This window comes from Schistocerca piceifrons, chromosome 5, assembly GCF_021461385.2.
Source record: "Schistocerca piceifrons isolate TAMUIC-IGC-003096 chromosome 5, iqSchPice1.1, whole genome shotgun sequence".
Taxonomy (NCBI): Eukaryota; Metazoa; Arthropoda; class Insecta; order Orthoptera; family Acrididae; genus Schistocerca; species Schistocerca piceifrons.
In genome coordinates, this window is record NC_060142.1 from 124,732,570 (window position 1) to 124,748,733 (window position 16,164).

Genomic DNA, 16,164 nt, shown 5'->3' on the forward strand with positions numbered 1-16,164 from the left:
TGGAAAACCATAGCTTAAAGTGAATCTCTACACTGCACAGTGTATCCTTGTATTATAAGAGGGGGGGGGGGGGGGGGGCAGCAAAACGAAATAAGTAAGAGTTGCAGGCTACTCTGTCATGCCTTAACAAAAGATCTGACTGACAACTCAAAAAAATTCTGGGCCTACATAAAATCACTAAGCATGTCTAAGGCTTCCATCCACTCACTCATTGACCAGTCTGGTGTGCCAGTTGAAGATAGCAAAACGAAAACTGAAGCCTTAAACTTAGTGTTTAAGAAATTGTTCATGCAGAAGATTCATACAAAAATACCATCATTTGACCATCGCACAGATTCTCATATGGATGACATAGTAATAAGCATCTCTGATGTAGGTAAACAACAGAAAGAGTTTAAAACAAATAAGTCAGCAGGTCCAGATGGAATACCATTTGGTTTTACAAACAGTGCACTACAGCAGTAGCCCCCTTAACCCAGACAGTCCTGAATTATTTGTTTTTCAAAATTGATTTATATCTTATCTACAATGATTCACAAGGTTGTAAGGAAGAAAGTAAAAACAATTTTGAGTATTTATTTTTATTTAGTATTTCCAAAAATGGGCGTCCTTCCAGAAGAACGTCAGGACAATAAGGGAACATGTTTTTAAAGTATATGACATTGCACAATTAACTTGTTTTTGTTTTTATACTTTCAAATAAACATAAATACAAAAAACAAAGAAAATAACCTATACACATATTTTATGCACTAGTATGATAAGACAAAAAGCAACAAACATGAAGTGGTTTGTCACATTTTACGCACATAGTAGTAGTTTTTTTGTGACAACTTCGACATTTCAGCTGCTGCTTCTTTTTTGTTATCTCGTCCATTGGTAATTCAGCAACCTAATGTTCTCAAATCTAGAATCTAGTTTTGCCCTCTTACTAGGATGTCCTCTGCTGGTAGTGACTCTTCTGTTACTTTCAAGTATTGCAGTGACAATTCGACGACGTAATGTCAGATGATCTATGGGTTCTTCGTTGTGCGTGTAAAGATCCGAGGCATTTTGCTCTGCAATGACTATAAAATGTGCAATGATCAGGAAATACCACTTTTTCCCTCTTACAGAGCATCTATATAGGGATACAGTTTGGTCAGCTCGATCTATGCCTCCCATATGAGTATTGTAGGAGTGTAATAAGTTAGGTTGAGGCACGCTAATCCTTTTCTTTTGTTCCCTGGAAAATCTTGCTACAGAGCGTAGTGGTTGCACTCTGTCAAAGTTGGTGGCTACAGTAACAACATTGTTGTCATTCCAACGTACAATGGAAATCCCGGATGCTGAGTCAGAACAAACTTCATATGATCCTCTATTTTCTTTTATCATTTTATCTACAGATGATAGAGTACAATTCTTAGCTGTTTCCTCTTATTGTTCCTGTTGCTTCCACGCCTCTCTCTTTTAGGTCATGTAGTAGTTCAACACTGCTTAAGAAGTTATCAAAGTATATTCGATATGGAACATGTGGAAGTAACTGGTCAACTTAAGTCATTACCACACCGTACCCCATACCTTTCGTTTCATAATCCTTACTACACGTGCCAGCGTTAAGTATTTCCTCATCTTTTTATTCTAACATGTCCAAAAGTTCCATCAGTGTACATAATTTTCTGTAAATACAAAATGACAACATATTACCCTGACGTCCTTCTGGAAGGACGGTTGAAAACATTATTGAATTACAACGAACAAAAACTTTCAATCGTAATATGAACTCGTAAATAATATAGGTTAATTCTTGAAGATATTATATGACAAGTTTCAGAATTATTTATGCAATATGAAAGAAAATATACATACACATCGATGACAAGGTCGGTCAGTTCGTCCATGGTAAAATAGGCCCTATTTTCAAGACACAGTTTCTCACTCACTAAGAACGACAGCGTCAAACTGACTGTCGCAGCGCGCAACTGACTTGGCCTACTTCATATAACAATGCGTCACAGTCCGTTGCAACAATGCGTTATTCACAAAAATAAATAATTTCAACAATGAGTGCCACCGTCCTTCCAGAAGGAAGTCAGGGTTATCTGGGTTAATATATTTTCAGTCTGAATATAATAATTTTCCTTAAGATGGAAAAGCTTCAGTCCACCAACCAGAGCAGTTTTAGAAAGCATTGCTCGTACGAAACTCTGCTTGCCCTTCTGTCAGAAGATATACTGCAAAGTATGGATGAGCAGCAACAAGAGGATTCGACATCGCTACATTTCCATAAAGCATTTACCACAGTGCCCCACTGCAAACTGTTAATGAAGGAATGAGCATACAGGATAGGTTTCCAGATAAGCAAGTGGCTCAAACACTTCTTAAGTAATAGAATCCAGTATGTTGTCCTCTAGAGCGATCATTCATCATAGACAAGGGTATCATCAGGAGTGCTATTATTTTCTATATACATAAATGATTTGGCATACAGGGTGGGCAGCAATCTGTCATCATTTGCTGATGATGCTGTGGTGTGTGGTACGGTGTCGAAGGGGAGTGACTGCAGGGTAATATAAGGTGACTTACACAAAATTGCTAGTTGGGTGACGAATTGCAACTAGCTCTAAATGCAGAAAAATGTAAGTTATGCAGATGAGTATGAAAAACAAATCCATAATTGTTTGTTTGTTTTGATTTAGGGTGCAAAAACAACTAGGGTCATATGCGCTCATGCTAAAACTGTAGAACATGAAGACAAAGAGAGGAGTCAAAAATGACTACATGTTAATCCCAAACAATGGACGTGAAGACAGCTGAAAACAGGAATATGGAGAAAAGTCTATAAAACGGAGGTCCTGAACTAAAAATTAAATGGCCTTCACCATATTGACACGACAGATAAAAAGTAAAACTTGGTTGCCAGCCTGCGCATTGTTTGCTAAAACAGCCCATAACTCAGACAGCAAACACAAACAAGAATGTAAGTTAAAAAAGGGCATTCCATCAAGAAATGGCGGACCATCAAAGGTTGATAGCAGTGAGTACAAAGTAGTAAGGCAGCCCCACTTACACAAATGGCGATGGCTAAAAAGACAGTCCCGATGTGCAACATAGTTAAAATGATCTCCTCATGACAAAAGGGCGAAGAGAAGGTCATCCAAGCCACTGGGAGAGGTTTAATAACCTGGAGCTTGTTCCCGTGAAGAGAGGACCAGTGTTGATGATGAAGGGAATCACCTGCAGACAGATGGCAACACAGAGATCATCGGAGCAAATGTAAGAACGAGCGGGCTGAGGTACAAGGACTGCAGCCTTGGCAGCAGCATTAGTGGCCTCGTTTCCTGTCAGATCAACATGACCAGGAACCCACATAAACATCACAGTGGCTTCATCAAGAGTGAGCAAGCGACAGCTTCTCTAGACCCATTGCACTAAGGGATGGATGGTGTACAGCACACAGAAGCTTTGAAGGGCGCAGAGAGTTAGAGCAGATGACGAAACTGAAAAACCTGTGCCGCCAGATGTACTGAGTGGCCTGATACAGGGCAAAAAGCTCTGCTGTAAATACAGAGCAGTTTTCTGAAGGCAATACTGAAAAACTTATGTGCCAATGATGAAGGCACACCGGACACCATAGTCAGTCCGAGAGCCATCAGTGTACATAAGAGTACTATCTAGAAGTTCCGTGCGAGAGTCGTGAAACTGAAGGCAATAGAGTGAGGCTGGAATAGTGTCCTTAGGAAGGGAAAGGAGGCTGAGGTGAATACAGGTTGATTGTGAAGCCAAGATGGTGAATGGTTCACATACACCAGGAATGGGGCAGGTAGCGCAAAGTTAAGCTGCCGGAGTAAGAGCCGAAATCTTACTCCAGGAGGTAACAGATAAGGAGGATGTGCCCCATACTGCTGATCAAAGGAGTCATCGAAGGAGGTGGCATAGGATGGGTGGCCACGCATGCCAGACAAACGGCATGCATATCTGCTGAGGAGATAGTCACAGTGGTAGGACACCGGGAGTTCCACAGCTTCTGCATACAGACACTCAACCAGCCTAGTGTAAAAGACAGCCGGCTGGGGTGGTCAGGCGGTTCTAGGCGCTACAGTCTGGAACTGCGCGACCGCTGCGGTCACAGGTTCAAATTCTGCCTTGGGCATGGATGTGTGTGATGTCCTTAGGTTAGTTAGGTTTAAGTAGTTCTAAGTTCTAGGGGACTGATGACCTCAGAAGTTAAGTCCCTTAGTGCTCAGAGCCATTTGAACCATTTTTGTAAGAGACACCAGCGGCCAAATGGATACCATGATAGTGGATAGCATTAAGATGGTGTAAGAGGGATGGACATGTAGATGCATAAACGAAACACCCATAGTCTAGTTTCGAATTGACAAGGGATCGGTACAAACAGAGGAGGGTGGTACGATCTGTTCCCCAGCAAGTACCACTGAGGACACGTCGGACATTGAGGGACTCCACACCTCAGACTGCCACGTAAGACTTGTGGAAGGATAAAGAAAGTTTCCTATTGAGCAAGAGCCCCAATAATTTCACAGTTTCAATGAACAGAAGAGCAACAAGCCCAACATGTAAAGATGGTGGAAGAAACCAACTGCACCGCCAGAAATTCATACAAACAGTTTTACCAGTGGAAAAACAAAAGCCACTGTCTAAGCTCCATGAGTGGAGGTGGTCGAGACATCACTGAAGACATTGATCAATGAGACAACTCTGTGGAGAACTGCAAAAAATGAAAAATAATGGACAAAATGGGAGCCAGAGGTGCCTGGCAGGAGGCAGGCCATGATAGGGTTAATGGTGATAGCAAAGAGGATGACACTTAGGAATGGAACCCCACGGCACACCATTTCCTGGATAAAGGTGTCCAACAAGGCAGATCTCACCTATACCTTGAAAACTCTGCTTTAGAATGTCCTAAAGGAAACAGGGCAGGCAGCCATGGAAGTCACATGTGTAGAGAGTACGGAGGATACCAGAACTCCAGCAGGTACGTGAGGCTTTCTTCAAATCAAATAAACACAGCCAGTCTGGGATTTCTGCAGAAAACCATTCATGACATGATGGGTATAGTGACGAAATGGACAACAGCAGAATGGCATGCTCAAAATCCACACTGTGCAGTGGCTAGTAAATTGTCAGACTCAAGCCACCATACCAGCTGTGTTTGAATCATATGTTCCATCACCTTACAAACACAGCCGTTGAGAGAAATGGGGCGGTGGCTAGAAGCTTACCAGACTTAGATATGGGTACGACAGTGGCTTCATGCCAGTGTCTGAAATGTGCCCTATGCCCAGATGTGGTTGTACATATGAAGTAAAAACTGCTTGCCTGCAAGAGAATGGATAGCAATAGGGTCCACTATGACACTGTCTGCTACTGTGAGGCTGGAAACTGGGGAATGGATCTTGGTCCTGTAGAGCTGCCAGAGGTTGGCTCACATAATGGAAGAGGAAGTGGAACTGTTAAATGAACTAGTGAATGAAATCCAGCTAGCTTTCTTGCTATCCATAGTGAATGCAGATTGCCATCGTAGAATGATGATTAAAAGCGTGGAGAGCATGTCTCAGCGGGCAAATTGCATAGCGGCACGCCTCAGTCCACCAAGGGACCGGTACATGGCTCAGTAAAAAGGAAGTGCAAGGAATGGAATGTTCTGTGGCAGTAAGGATAACATTTGTAAGATATTCCACCTGGTTATCACAACTGGGGAAACGTTTGTCAATGGTTGCCAGGGAGGAGTAAAGCCTCCAGTCGGCCTTAGTAAGCTGCCATTTGGGTGTGCACGTAAGTAGCAAACAGACAGCACACAGGAAATTGTTGCTCGAGTGTGTGTCAGAGACAATAGACCACTGGAGATGAAGGGCAAGATGGGCACTGCAGAAGGATAGGTTCAAATGGGAACAGGTGTGGGAAGAGTCTGAAATGAACATGGGTGTTCCTGCGTTGTGGCGAGGAGGTTAAGTTGACTGAGATGGTCAGCCAAGAGGGCATCTCTCTGGCAGGTTCTGGGAGAACAGCAAAGGGGATGGTGCACATTAAAGTCGCCAAGCAGTGGAAATGAGTGAGGTAGCTGCCCAGTAAGCTGCAGGAAGCCTGCCCTGGTGACATCAAAGGATGAAGGGATGTATATGGTACATAGGGAAAAGTTCAAGTGAGGAAGGAAAAGGTGAATTGCAACAGTTTGAAGGAAAGTAGTGAGTAGTTTACTATGAGCGTCATCCCAAATGAGCAGCAAGATTCCCCAATGAGATGGAATGCCATCCTTGAGGGAAGGTCAAAACGGACCGGGAAGAAAAGTGAGAGCTCAAAGCGGTCATGAGGATGCAATTTTGTTTCCTGTTCGCTGGGATTCTAAGAGCAGCTGTAAATCCACTTTTTTTACTGAAGTCCATGAACATTCCACTGAAGGAGAGCCATAACGAAGAAAGGGGAGGTGGGAAAAATGAAGGGGTGTCACCTCGGCGGCTGTTGAGTGCCAGCCTTCAAAGTCTCACTGCTACAGGGAGTAAAGGCTGGAGGATCATGCCCCCATGAGATCTACAGAGGCATCGGCACTCTCCTTCTGTTGATCTGTAGAGTACAGAGCAGAAAAAGTAGGCAGTGCGCACCGGCGACACGGAGATTGGTTGGGCGAAAGTGTCACATGGCGACATTGTCAATGAGGATCTCTGCTTCAGCAAAGGAAAACACCGTTGGCCTTTGCTTGACTTCTTGGAGCCTCTCCAGTTGCCAGCAGAAGACTCAGATGTTTGTTGGCTGGAGGGAAGTAGGAAGTCTTTGCTGGAGTATTCCTTCAGTCCTTTCCAGCCTCCTGGTTGTGTAGCAGGTGACTTCGACCCTGGGAGCTGAATGTATGGTGGCTTGTTGCACAGCTGGACAAGGAGACGGCGATGCTACCATGACACTAGGCAGTTTCACAACCTCAGTGCTGAATGTGAGGTCACATGTCTGCATGGCCATGTCCTTCATGGAGCAAGATGTAGCAAGAAAAGTACTTTAAGTGCCAGATGTTGGGACGCATGGTTTGTGACTAGCCAACAACTTGCGAGTGACCAGGTAAGGCACTTTTTCCTTTACCCCAAGCTCCTGGACAGCCCGCTCATTGAGGTACATGGAACATCCTTGACAGGAGATGGCATGGTCACCATTGCAGTTCATACAGCGAGGAGAAGGAGGTGGACTATCACCCTCATGTGCATCCCTACCACATGGCCAGGCGTCGACAAAACATGCAAGTGTGATTGAAACAACACTGGTAGCAGCACATCAGGTTCCAAATGTATGGTCGGACTGTGTTAACTTCATAGCCTGCTTTGGTCTCTGACAGAGGCACCACTCTATCAAAGGTGAGAAAGAGAATGCGTGTGGGCAATAAGGATGCAGCTACATTTTTCATCACCTGATGGACAGCAATGACACCCTGATCAGAGAGATCGTTTGGATTTCTGCCTCAGTCAGATCATTGAGCAGCCTACTGTAAATAACCCCACGGGAATAATTCAGAGTTCTATGGTCCTCAAGGCTAACAGGATAGCCATGGAGATGCAAAGTGGCAAGCACTTTTTGTGCTTGAGAACCAGAAGTAGTCTCCAAAAGTAAGGTGCCATTGCATAATCCAGAGCAGGATTTTACAGGCAGTAACTGCATCAACACCATTCTGAATAATAAACGAATTTACCGTAGTGAAGGACTGACCACACTCAATACGTGAAACCATGAGGAACCATGGTGCAGCTGGGAGGGCCTTTGAATTGCGAGCTTCAATCTGTTTATGTTTGGTAGACGTGGACTGCAAAGATGATGAAAAGCTCATTGCAAGAAAATCTACAATGATTGCCAGCGTCTCTGATGTGTAGTGCCCCCCCCCCCCCTCCCTCAACCCTCATAGGGGAGTGCACCTGCCTTAGGTTATTGTTCACACCTCAGGCCACACCTCCCAAACACCTGACAGAAGGACCGACTGGCAATTTGGGAAGGTAGCAGCTCAGGAAATCACCCTTTCCTGGACCTGGCCTGTACCAGGTGGTATGTGCGAACCCTCTCTGTTGACTTGGGGCTGGGAATTATGCGTTACCCAGTCACCTGTTGTGCATCAGATGGGTGGGCTGGCCTTCAGCAGCACAGAGGGAGGAAGAAGAAAAAGAGGAGCCTCAAAGATCAAAGTGGAGGAAGGATAGGAAAAGGTGAATGAAGAAAGGGATAAAAGAAATGAAAAACAGTGATTAGACTGTTCTTATGTCAGCTAGGAAAAATACGGAACATTGCCAAAAACATTGCAGCAATGTTCCCGAAGGGAGGGGAAAAAGAATAGCAAGAGGATAGATATGCAGCACGGAGGGGAAAAGATGCTGCAAAGGCTGGGCCCCCATGGTAGCCAATCATGAACCAGCCAAAGAGCGAGGAGCCCCCCCCCCCCCCCCCCCGGAGGGGTGGGGGGTGGGGAGACTCAAACCCATAATGTTTGGATATAGCTTCAGTAGTGTCCTGTTTGACACAATCATGTTGTTTAAGTATCTGGGGTAATATTTGTAAACCAAAATGAAATGGAATGAGCATGTGAAGATTATGGTAGGGAGGTTGATTGGTCAGTTTACTGAGAAAATTTTAGGAAAATGTGGTTCACCTATAAAAACGAACTCAGATAGGGTGCTAGTGTGACATGTTCTCGAGTACTGTTTGAGTGTTTTGAATCTGCACCAGGTCAGATTAAAGGAAGACATCAAAGCAGTTCACAGGTGGGCTGCTAGATTTGTTACCAGTTGGTTCGAAAAATTTGCAAGTATTATGGAGATGCTTTGAGAACTCAAATCAGTCTCCCTGGAGGGAAGACAATGTTCTTTACAAAGAACACTATTGAGAAAATTTAGAGAACCAGCATCTGAAGCTGACTGCAGCATGATCCTACTGCTGCCAACATATATTTCATGTAAGGGCTATGAAGATAAGATACAAGACATTAGGGTCCATACAGAGGCATATAGACACTCATTTTTCCCTCACTATCTGTGAGTGGAACTGAAAAGGACAACTAGTAGTGGTACAGGGTACCCTCCACCAAGCACCATATGGTGGATTGCGGAGTATGTATATGGCTGCAGATGTTCCCATTAATGTGTCTCTGTTGGCAAGTTTCTAAAGCATCACAGTAGCATTAATTACATTATGAATAAAATTAAAAAAGTGTTGCCCCAAAAACAGATAGGTGTGTTTTGAAATTTGCGTGGTTGTGTGTACATTAAGTGTGTGTTATTAAAATGAAAAAGAGAGGTAGTTTAAAAGCTAGTTATGTCTCAGTGTTGTTACATGTGTGTTTACATCTCATATGTCTACGAACTTCAAGGTTGTTACCTTTGCTTTTTACTTAACCATCAGATCAGCACTTGACAGTTCAGTTTTGGTTCTCTGTTTGTCTCTATAAAGAAATTCATCAAAACAAAGGTGAGCTGATCAACATTAACTTACAAGAAACTTTCATAACACAGCACATGTTGCTCACTCACAGGACTCATCCATGCCAAAGACCGGCCGATCGCCACACACTCCATCGAGGCGCACCAGCAGTGCAGACAGCTGCGTGGAGGCTTCGCTGGCATTGCGCGGGCCCTTGACTGCTGCCTCCTCCTTGAGGATTGCTTCATAGCGTGACACAGCTTCAGACAGTATATCACACTCTGGTCCCTCCACCTGCAGACACGAGATACCAAATGGTAAACCACAATTCTTTTTTTTTTTACACACACAAAACTTTTACAAGTAAGCTCTCCATTCCTTGAGGAAATGAAAATCCTTACCAGAAGTAGTAAGTGGTTAATGGAGCATTTGGTATCTCATCAAGGTGTAGATGTAGACTAGATAAAGACAGGAAAATGCAAAACATGTTGGAAAGAATGACAGATATGTCTACATCAATTCTCTGCAAAATACTGGAGAGCATGGCTGAGGGTGCTTCCTGTTGTACCAGCTATTAGAGCTGATCACTTTCCACTCTCATACACTGAGGTAACAAAAGTTATGGGATAACTCCTACTATCATGTTGGACCTCCTTTTGTCCAGTGCACTGTACCAACTCAATGTGGCATGCAATCAAAGTCATTGCAAGTCCCCTGCAGAGAGATGGAGCCATGCTGCCTCTATAACCGTCCATAATTAAAATAATTTGCCAGGAGAGGATTTTTTTCATGAACTGACCTCTTGTCCCATAAATGCTCAATGGGATTCATTTTGTGAGATCTGGGTCACCAAATAATTCACTTGAACTGTCCACAATATTCTTCAAACTGTCTGCAAACAATTATGGCTTGGTGACTTTGTTGTTTAGGAACAAGAAACCCATGAATGAAAATGGTCTGCAAGTAGCCAAACATTTCATGTAGTGTAGCTTGTTTGTTAGCACTGACAGCTCTACAAAATTGCTGCAGCTATGGTTCATTAAGTGAAGGCTGTCTATCACTAAACTGTCCATGGTGAGAGGTAATGCCTGAAATTTGGTATTCTTGCCACATACTTAACACTGTGGATCTAAGAACATTGAATTCCCTAACAATTTCAAAAATGGAATATCCCACACATCTAACTCCAACAACCATCCCTCATTCAGGGTATGTCAATTCCTGCTATGTGGCCATAATCATGTCTGAAACCTTTTCACATGGATCACCAGAGTACAAATGACAGCTCTGCCAATGCACTATCCTTGTATACTCTGTGTATGTGATACCACCACCATCTGTTCATGTAAGTATCGCTATGCCAAGACTTGTGACCTCAGCGTATGGTGCACAGGAAAAATGACTCTTTAAAAGTGTCTGTGGACACTGCAATTTATCTAATCTTGTCCTCATGGTCCCTACAGCAGAGATACAAAGGGAGTTTTAGTACAATCCCAGATTCATCATTTAATGCTGGTCCTTCAAACTTAGTACATAAGCTTTTTGGGGTTTTTAAGTGCCTGCTAGTTCAGTTTCTTCAGCATCTCCATTATACCCCCATGGGCCAAAGAAATCAGTAACCATTTGTGCTGCTCTTGTCTGCACACACTCAATACCCCTGTTAGTTCTATTTGGTGTGGGTCCCCTATACTAGAGCAATATTCTACGATGGTTCACAGACGTGCTTTGTAAGGACTCCCCTTTGAAGACTGATTGCATTTATCTAGTATTCTGCCAATAAACCAAAGTCTGCCACCTGCTTAACCTACGAGTGAGCCCAAGTGATTGTTCCATTTTGTATCTCTTTAAATTGTTACACCTGTATATGTACAACTGGACTGATCCCAATTGTAGTTCACTGATCTTTTTTTTTATATATGTATTTTGTGACATGCACAATTCATAGTTCTGAATGTCTAAATTAAGTTGTCAATCTTTGCACCAGTTTGAAATCTTATCAAGATCAGACTGAACATTTGTGCAGCTTTTTTCAGACAGTATTTTGTTACAAGTAACTGCATCATCTGTGAACAGTCTGTCTGTAAAGTCATTAATATGCAACATGAACAGCGAGGGTTCCAACACATTTCCCTGAGGGCAGTAGTTTCGTACATATGTATAAGTGATACAACGCAGGAATGGATGGAAGATTATAGCAAATTTATTGTTATATGTAGATAACAGGAACTAGCTTTCTGCTAGTAACTACATTAGTGGTACATTTCAAATGGTATAACTACAGTGCTGCTTCCAAAGCAGGCCGTAACATAATAGAGCATGGTCCAGATGTGGGGGACAACCCAACTAAAACCAAAATGTGGATAAACAGTAATTTGAAGTAATGTTGTAAGAGATGGGAGAGGGAAAAGAACTGAGAGTCTATGTCAGCAACATTGTGATCATTTTGGAAGTGGGGTCATGTGAAATATCCTACAGATAGATAATTACATTAGAGAAACAATGGTGCCTTTTATTTGAGAATTTACGGCTTTTCCAAACAGCTGACACAAAAGCTGATAGCTTTAACACTAGCCGATTGCATTGAGATAGTCCTGGTATTAGGAGATAGGAGCACTTGAGTTTGTAAGGATTTAAACCAACACCATCCAGATGGACCCTCAACCACCTACATTGCGATGGTTAAAATACTTCTGAAATTCCACAAAACTGGCTCTGAGACTAAATTAAAACTGGATGACCAAAAAAACTGTTGCAGATTACACAACGTCAACTGCTGTCCCGGCACCACTCAGTAGATGTACAGAGCTTAGTACTCTCCACATGTTACAAGTAGCTGGGTCAACCACACATCAGCAATGAAATATTTGGCTGTATACAAAAGGCATCCTTACAAAATTCAAATATTTCAACAACTGACTAATAACCCACATTGAATAGTTCAGCTTGCAAAATTGTTGATACGCAGGCTGGACAAAAAAAAATCATCATTTCTCCTATGATGTACAGTTTACGCATGATGCCAGCTTCTATGAGAGCCAAGAGGTAAATAAACAGAATCTCCCATACTAGTCAAATGTCACCTCCCACTGGATGAAACCATCTAAGAAACGTGTGTATCTAAAGTGATGACTTTGAGAGGAACATGGGGTTCTAGTACTTTTGGGCACTTCTCTATTCGGGGTGCACTAACATCAGCCCATTGTCTACAGTAACTAGACCAAGATGTGGTGCCACTGTTGCTGTCCACAGTCTCAGAATGGGACATGCCCAACTTCCTTTCCACAAGATGGTGCACTCCCTCATCATGGACTAGCTCTCCAGACATACCTGCATATCCAGTTTCTCCAGATATGGATAGGATGTAGAGGTCTACTGGAGTGGACACCACTCCCTCAGATTTGTATATGTGGCACATATGTATGTGGTGAATATACACGTGTCAGGCAGCAGATTGTTTATGCTTGTGTTTGCATTCCAGTACATCTACATCTATACTCTGCAAACCACTGTGAAGTGCATGGCATAGGATATGTCTCACTGTACCAGTTATTAGGGTTTCTTCCTGTTCCATTCATGTACAAAGCACAAGTAGAATGATTTTTTTGAATCCCCCTGTGCGTGAAGAAATTATTCTAATATTGTTCTCACAATCCCTATGTGGGTGGTGCGTAATGGGTTGTAATATTTTCATAGAGTCATCATTTAAATCAAGTTCATGAAACTTTGTTAACAGATTTTCTCGGAATAGTTTACGCCTATCTTCAAGAGCCTTCCAGTTCAGTTCCTTCAGTATCTTGTGACATTCTCCCACAGATGAAAAAATCTGTGACCATTCATGCTACCCTTCTCTGTATACATTGAATATCCCCTGTTAGTCTTACTTGGTATGGATCCCACACACTTAAGCAACATTCTAGAACCAGTCACATGAGTGACTTGTAAATAATCTCCTTTGTAGACTGATTTCACTTGCCCAATATTCTACCAATTAACCACAGTATACCATTTGCCTTCCCCATGACTGGGCCTATGTGACCATTCCATTTAATATCCGTACAAAGAGTTACACCCAGGTATTTGTATGAGTTGGCCGATTCCAAGTGACTCACTGATATTATAGACATAGGATACTACGATTTTTCATTTTGTGAAGGTCTCAATTTTACATTTCTGAAGATTTAAAGCAAATTGCCAATCTTTGCACCACTTTGAAATCTTATCAAGATCTGATTGAATATTTATGCTGCTTCTTTCAGACAGTACTTCATTATAGATAACTACATTATCTGCAAACTGTCTGAGGTCATTATTAATATTGTCTGCAGCATCATTAATACACAATATGAATAACAAAGGTCCCTGGGGCACACCTGAAGTTACTTCTACATCTGATGATGACTCTCCATCCATGAACACATGGTGCATCCAACCTACCAAAAAGTCCTCAATCCAGTGACAAATTTCACCTGATACCCCATATGATTGTACTTTTGGCAGTACGCATAGGTGTGGTACTGTGTCAATTGCTTTTGGAAATCAAGATATACTGCATCTACCTGACTGCCTTGATCCAAGGCTTTCAGTATATCTCCTGAGGAAAGTGTGAGTTAGGTTTCAAATGATCGATGTTTTCAGGGTCCATGCTGGTTGACAGTAGAAAGTTTTCTGTTTAAGAAACTCTTTAGCAAGAAAAAATGACGTAGTTGAAAAAACAAATCGGCGAATACAGGATACAAGGGGAAAATATCAAATCCATAGATACAATGATGAATCAAAACGGAAGTGTAAACTTCCCAACAGAGTTCCTATTTTCGATCCATTTTCGCTTTACTGCCTCACATGTGGAAAATAATAACCGGAAAATAAAACAGGCAGGTCACTATTCATACCACAAATTCCATTGATTTTAACTAACTTACCATTCACTTTTAAAAGGCTCCAATTTCCATTAAAATTACTGTCCAATATGACTATCAAAAAATCATACGGACAAACAATTCAGTGTACAACAAATTCCGTCTAGACCCGGAGCGACTGAAAAGGAATGCAACAGGTAAACTGTCGCAGTTCCGCACACGGCGCAACGCTGAAATAAGAAACTGCATTTGTTGTCTACGAGCGTGGGTGAGAGGAGTATTCGTTGCATCGCTTCATCTTTCTGTTGCTCTCGGTATGTCGAGAACAGATTCAGGATTCAAGATGTGCTGCTCTGTTGTTGTTAATAACTACTGTACACGAATGAGTAAATGAAGAAAGTTCTGGATTCTTACGTACATCCAGAAAAACATGAACTACAGGCTGCTTGTAGCAGCCGCGGAGCTGCACAGACAGACAGATTCGAGCCCACTGCGTTTTATAGAATGAGTAAACATTGTTATTGTGATTTAGAACAGGCGAGTTCTCCCGGAATGTGTCAGTGCAGGGGAAAGAATATTAATCACTGAGAGGTACGAAAGTGCTCATTTATTTTATACGCACGGTGTATAAATACATGAAATTATATCAGCGATAAACGTACAATAAGCAGATTAGTAAATATTTCAATGAAAATACGTACTGATTACTGTGTTTTAAGAAACAATTTCGGGACCAAGTTTAAAAATCTGCGTCACTCGGAGTCGTCCACTGATTGATGGTCAACTGCCTCATTATATTGTTCGGCAGTGCTATTTTCTTGGAGTACGTTCTCAGCATCTCTCACTTCACACAATGCTTTCCCTGTCAAATCCCTCCTACAGCAGCCTGGGAGCTACCAGTTGTATTAAATAATGTTTTTCCACTTCCCCTTCAAATCTACTGCGGAGCCCTATTTAACAGCACAGGAATTGATTCGCAGTTGACCGGTTATCAATCTGCGTCGGCGACGAGTTTCATTTGTGTCCGCCCGCGTGGTGTTTTTTTTTTTTTTTTTTTTTTTTTGCATTCCCTTCTCTGAGGGAGAAGGGCGGACTGTTCGAGGGCTTGCTGTATACCGTTTTCAGCCACAGGGTTTTACATTTTGTCACGGTCTATAAACAAGATTTCGGAATCTCTTCGACACATCACCACAGATAATCCAGTTTAACTTATTGCAAAACTATCCTTTGATCTTTGGTGCAGGCGTTTTTTCCTTCTTCAACAAACACAAGAAAACAGTATCTGTCTTACGTAACGGAAGTTGAAGGCCCCTCAGTCAGGTTATGCTTCCACAGAAGCAGCCAGTACCTTCGTTATCGTAAGTAGGCTACATGCGACTTGCATACTGTGTGAGCGCCGTACGTGCACGGAATACGTGTGCTCGACAAGCAAAATAGTTTTCCTGTGTTGGGTACGTAGCTACGAAAAAGAGAGAAAAAGAAAGAAAGAAAGAAAGAGAGAGAGAGAGAGAGAGACGTTATTTGAATACTGTATACACACAAGTAATGGCCCTACAGCCTACAGAGCACTGAAGTGATTCTTTTTTATTTATTTGGCTTGGGTTTACTGGGCCATACTGTCATAGCTTGATATAAATAAATCGTATATACAGATAAAGGCCAATATAAATAGTTTAAACAATAACTAAAAGTTTTACAGTGTACACCGTTTTCACACAGGAAAAAATATATGCATTGACATATCAGCTAGAGCCAAAAAATAAAAAAGAGCTCAACGGAGACTGGGGGTATACGCTGAAGCTTACAGAGTTGATATTAACACATGTAGTACCGGTATACCAAATGTCATGTAACACGTTACTGCCTCGCATACCACAAACAGCTTTGCACACTTAAGACAATAAAACAGAAGCACTATTTGGAA

At 42.3% G+C, this 16,164-nt stretch overlaps 1 protein-coding gene across 1 annotated transcript in view; it reads right to left on the minus strand.

Annotated features, from left to right (window-relative positions):
- Window positions 1-16,164, minus strand: part of LOC124798275 (beta-hexosaminidase subunit beta-like) — a 133,689-nt gene that overhangs the window by 37,153 nt on the left and 80,372 nt on the right. Inside the window, exon 2 of the mRNA XM_047261596.1 lies at window positions 9,495-9,678. Coding sequence (XP_047117552.1) covers window positions 9,495-9,678 — 184 coding nt within the window. The remainder of the gene's footprint in view (window positions 1-9,494; window positions 9,679-16,164) is intronic.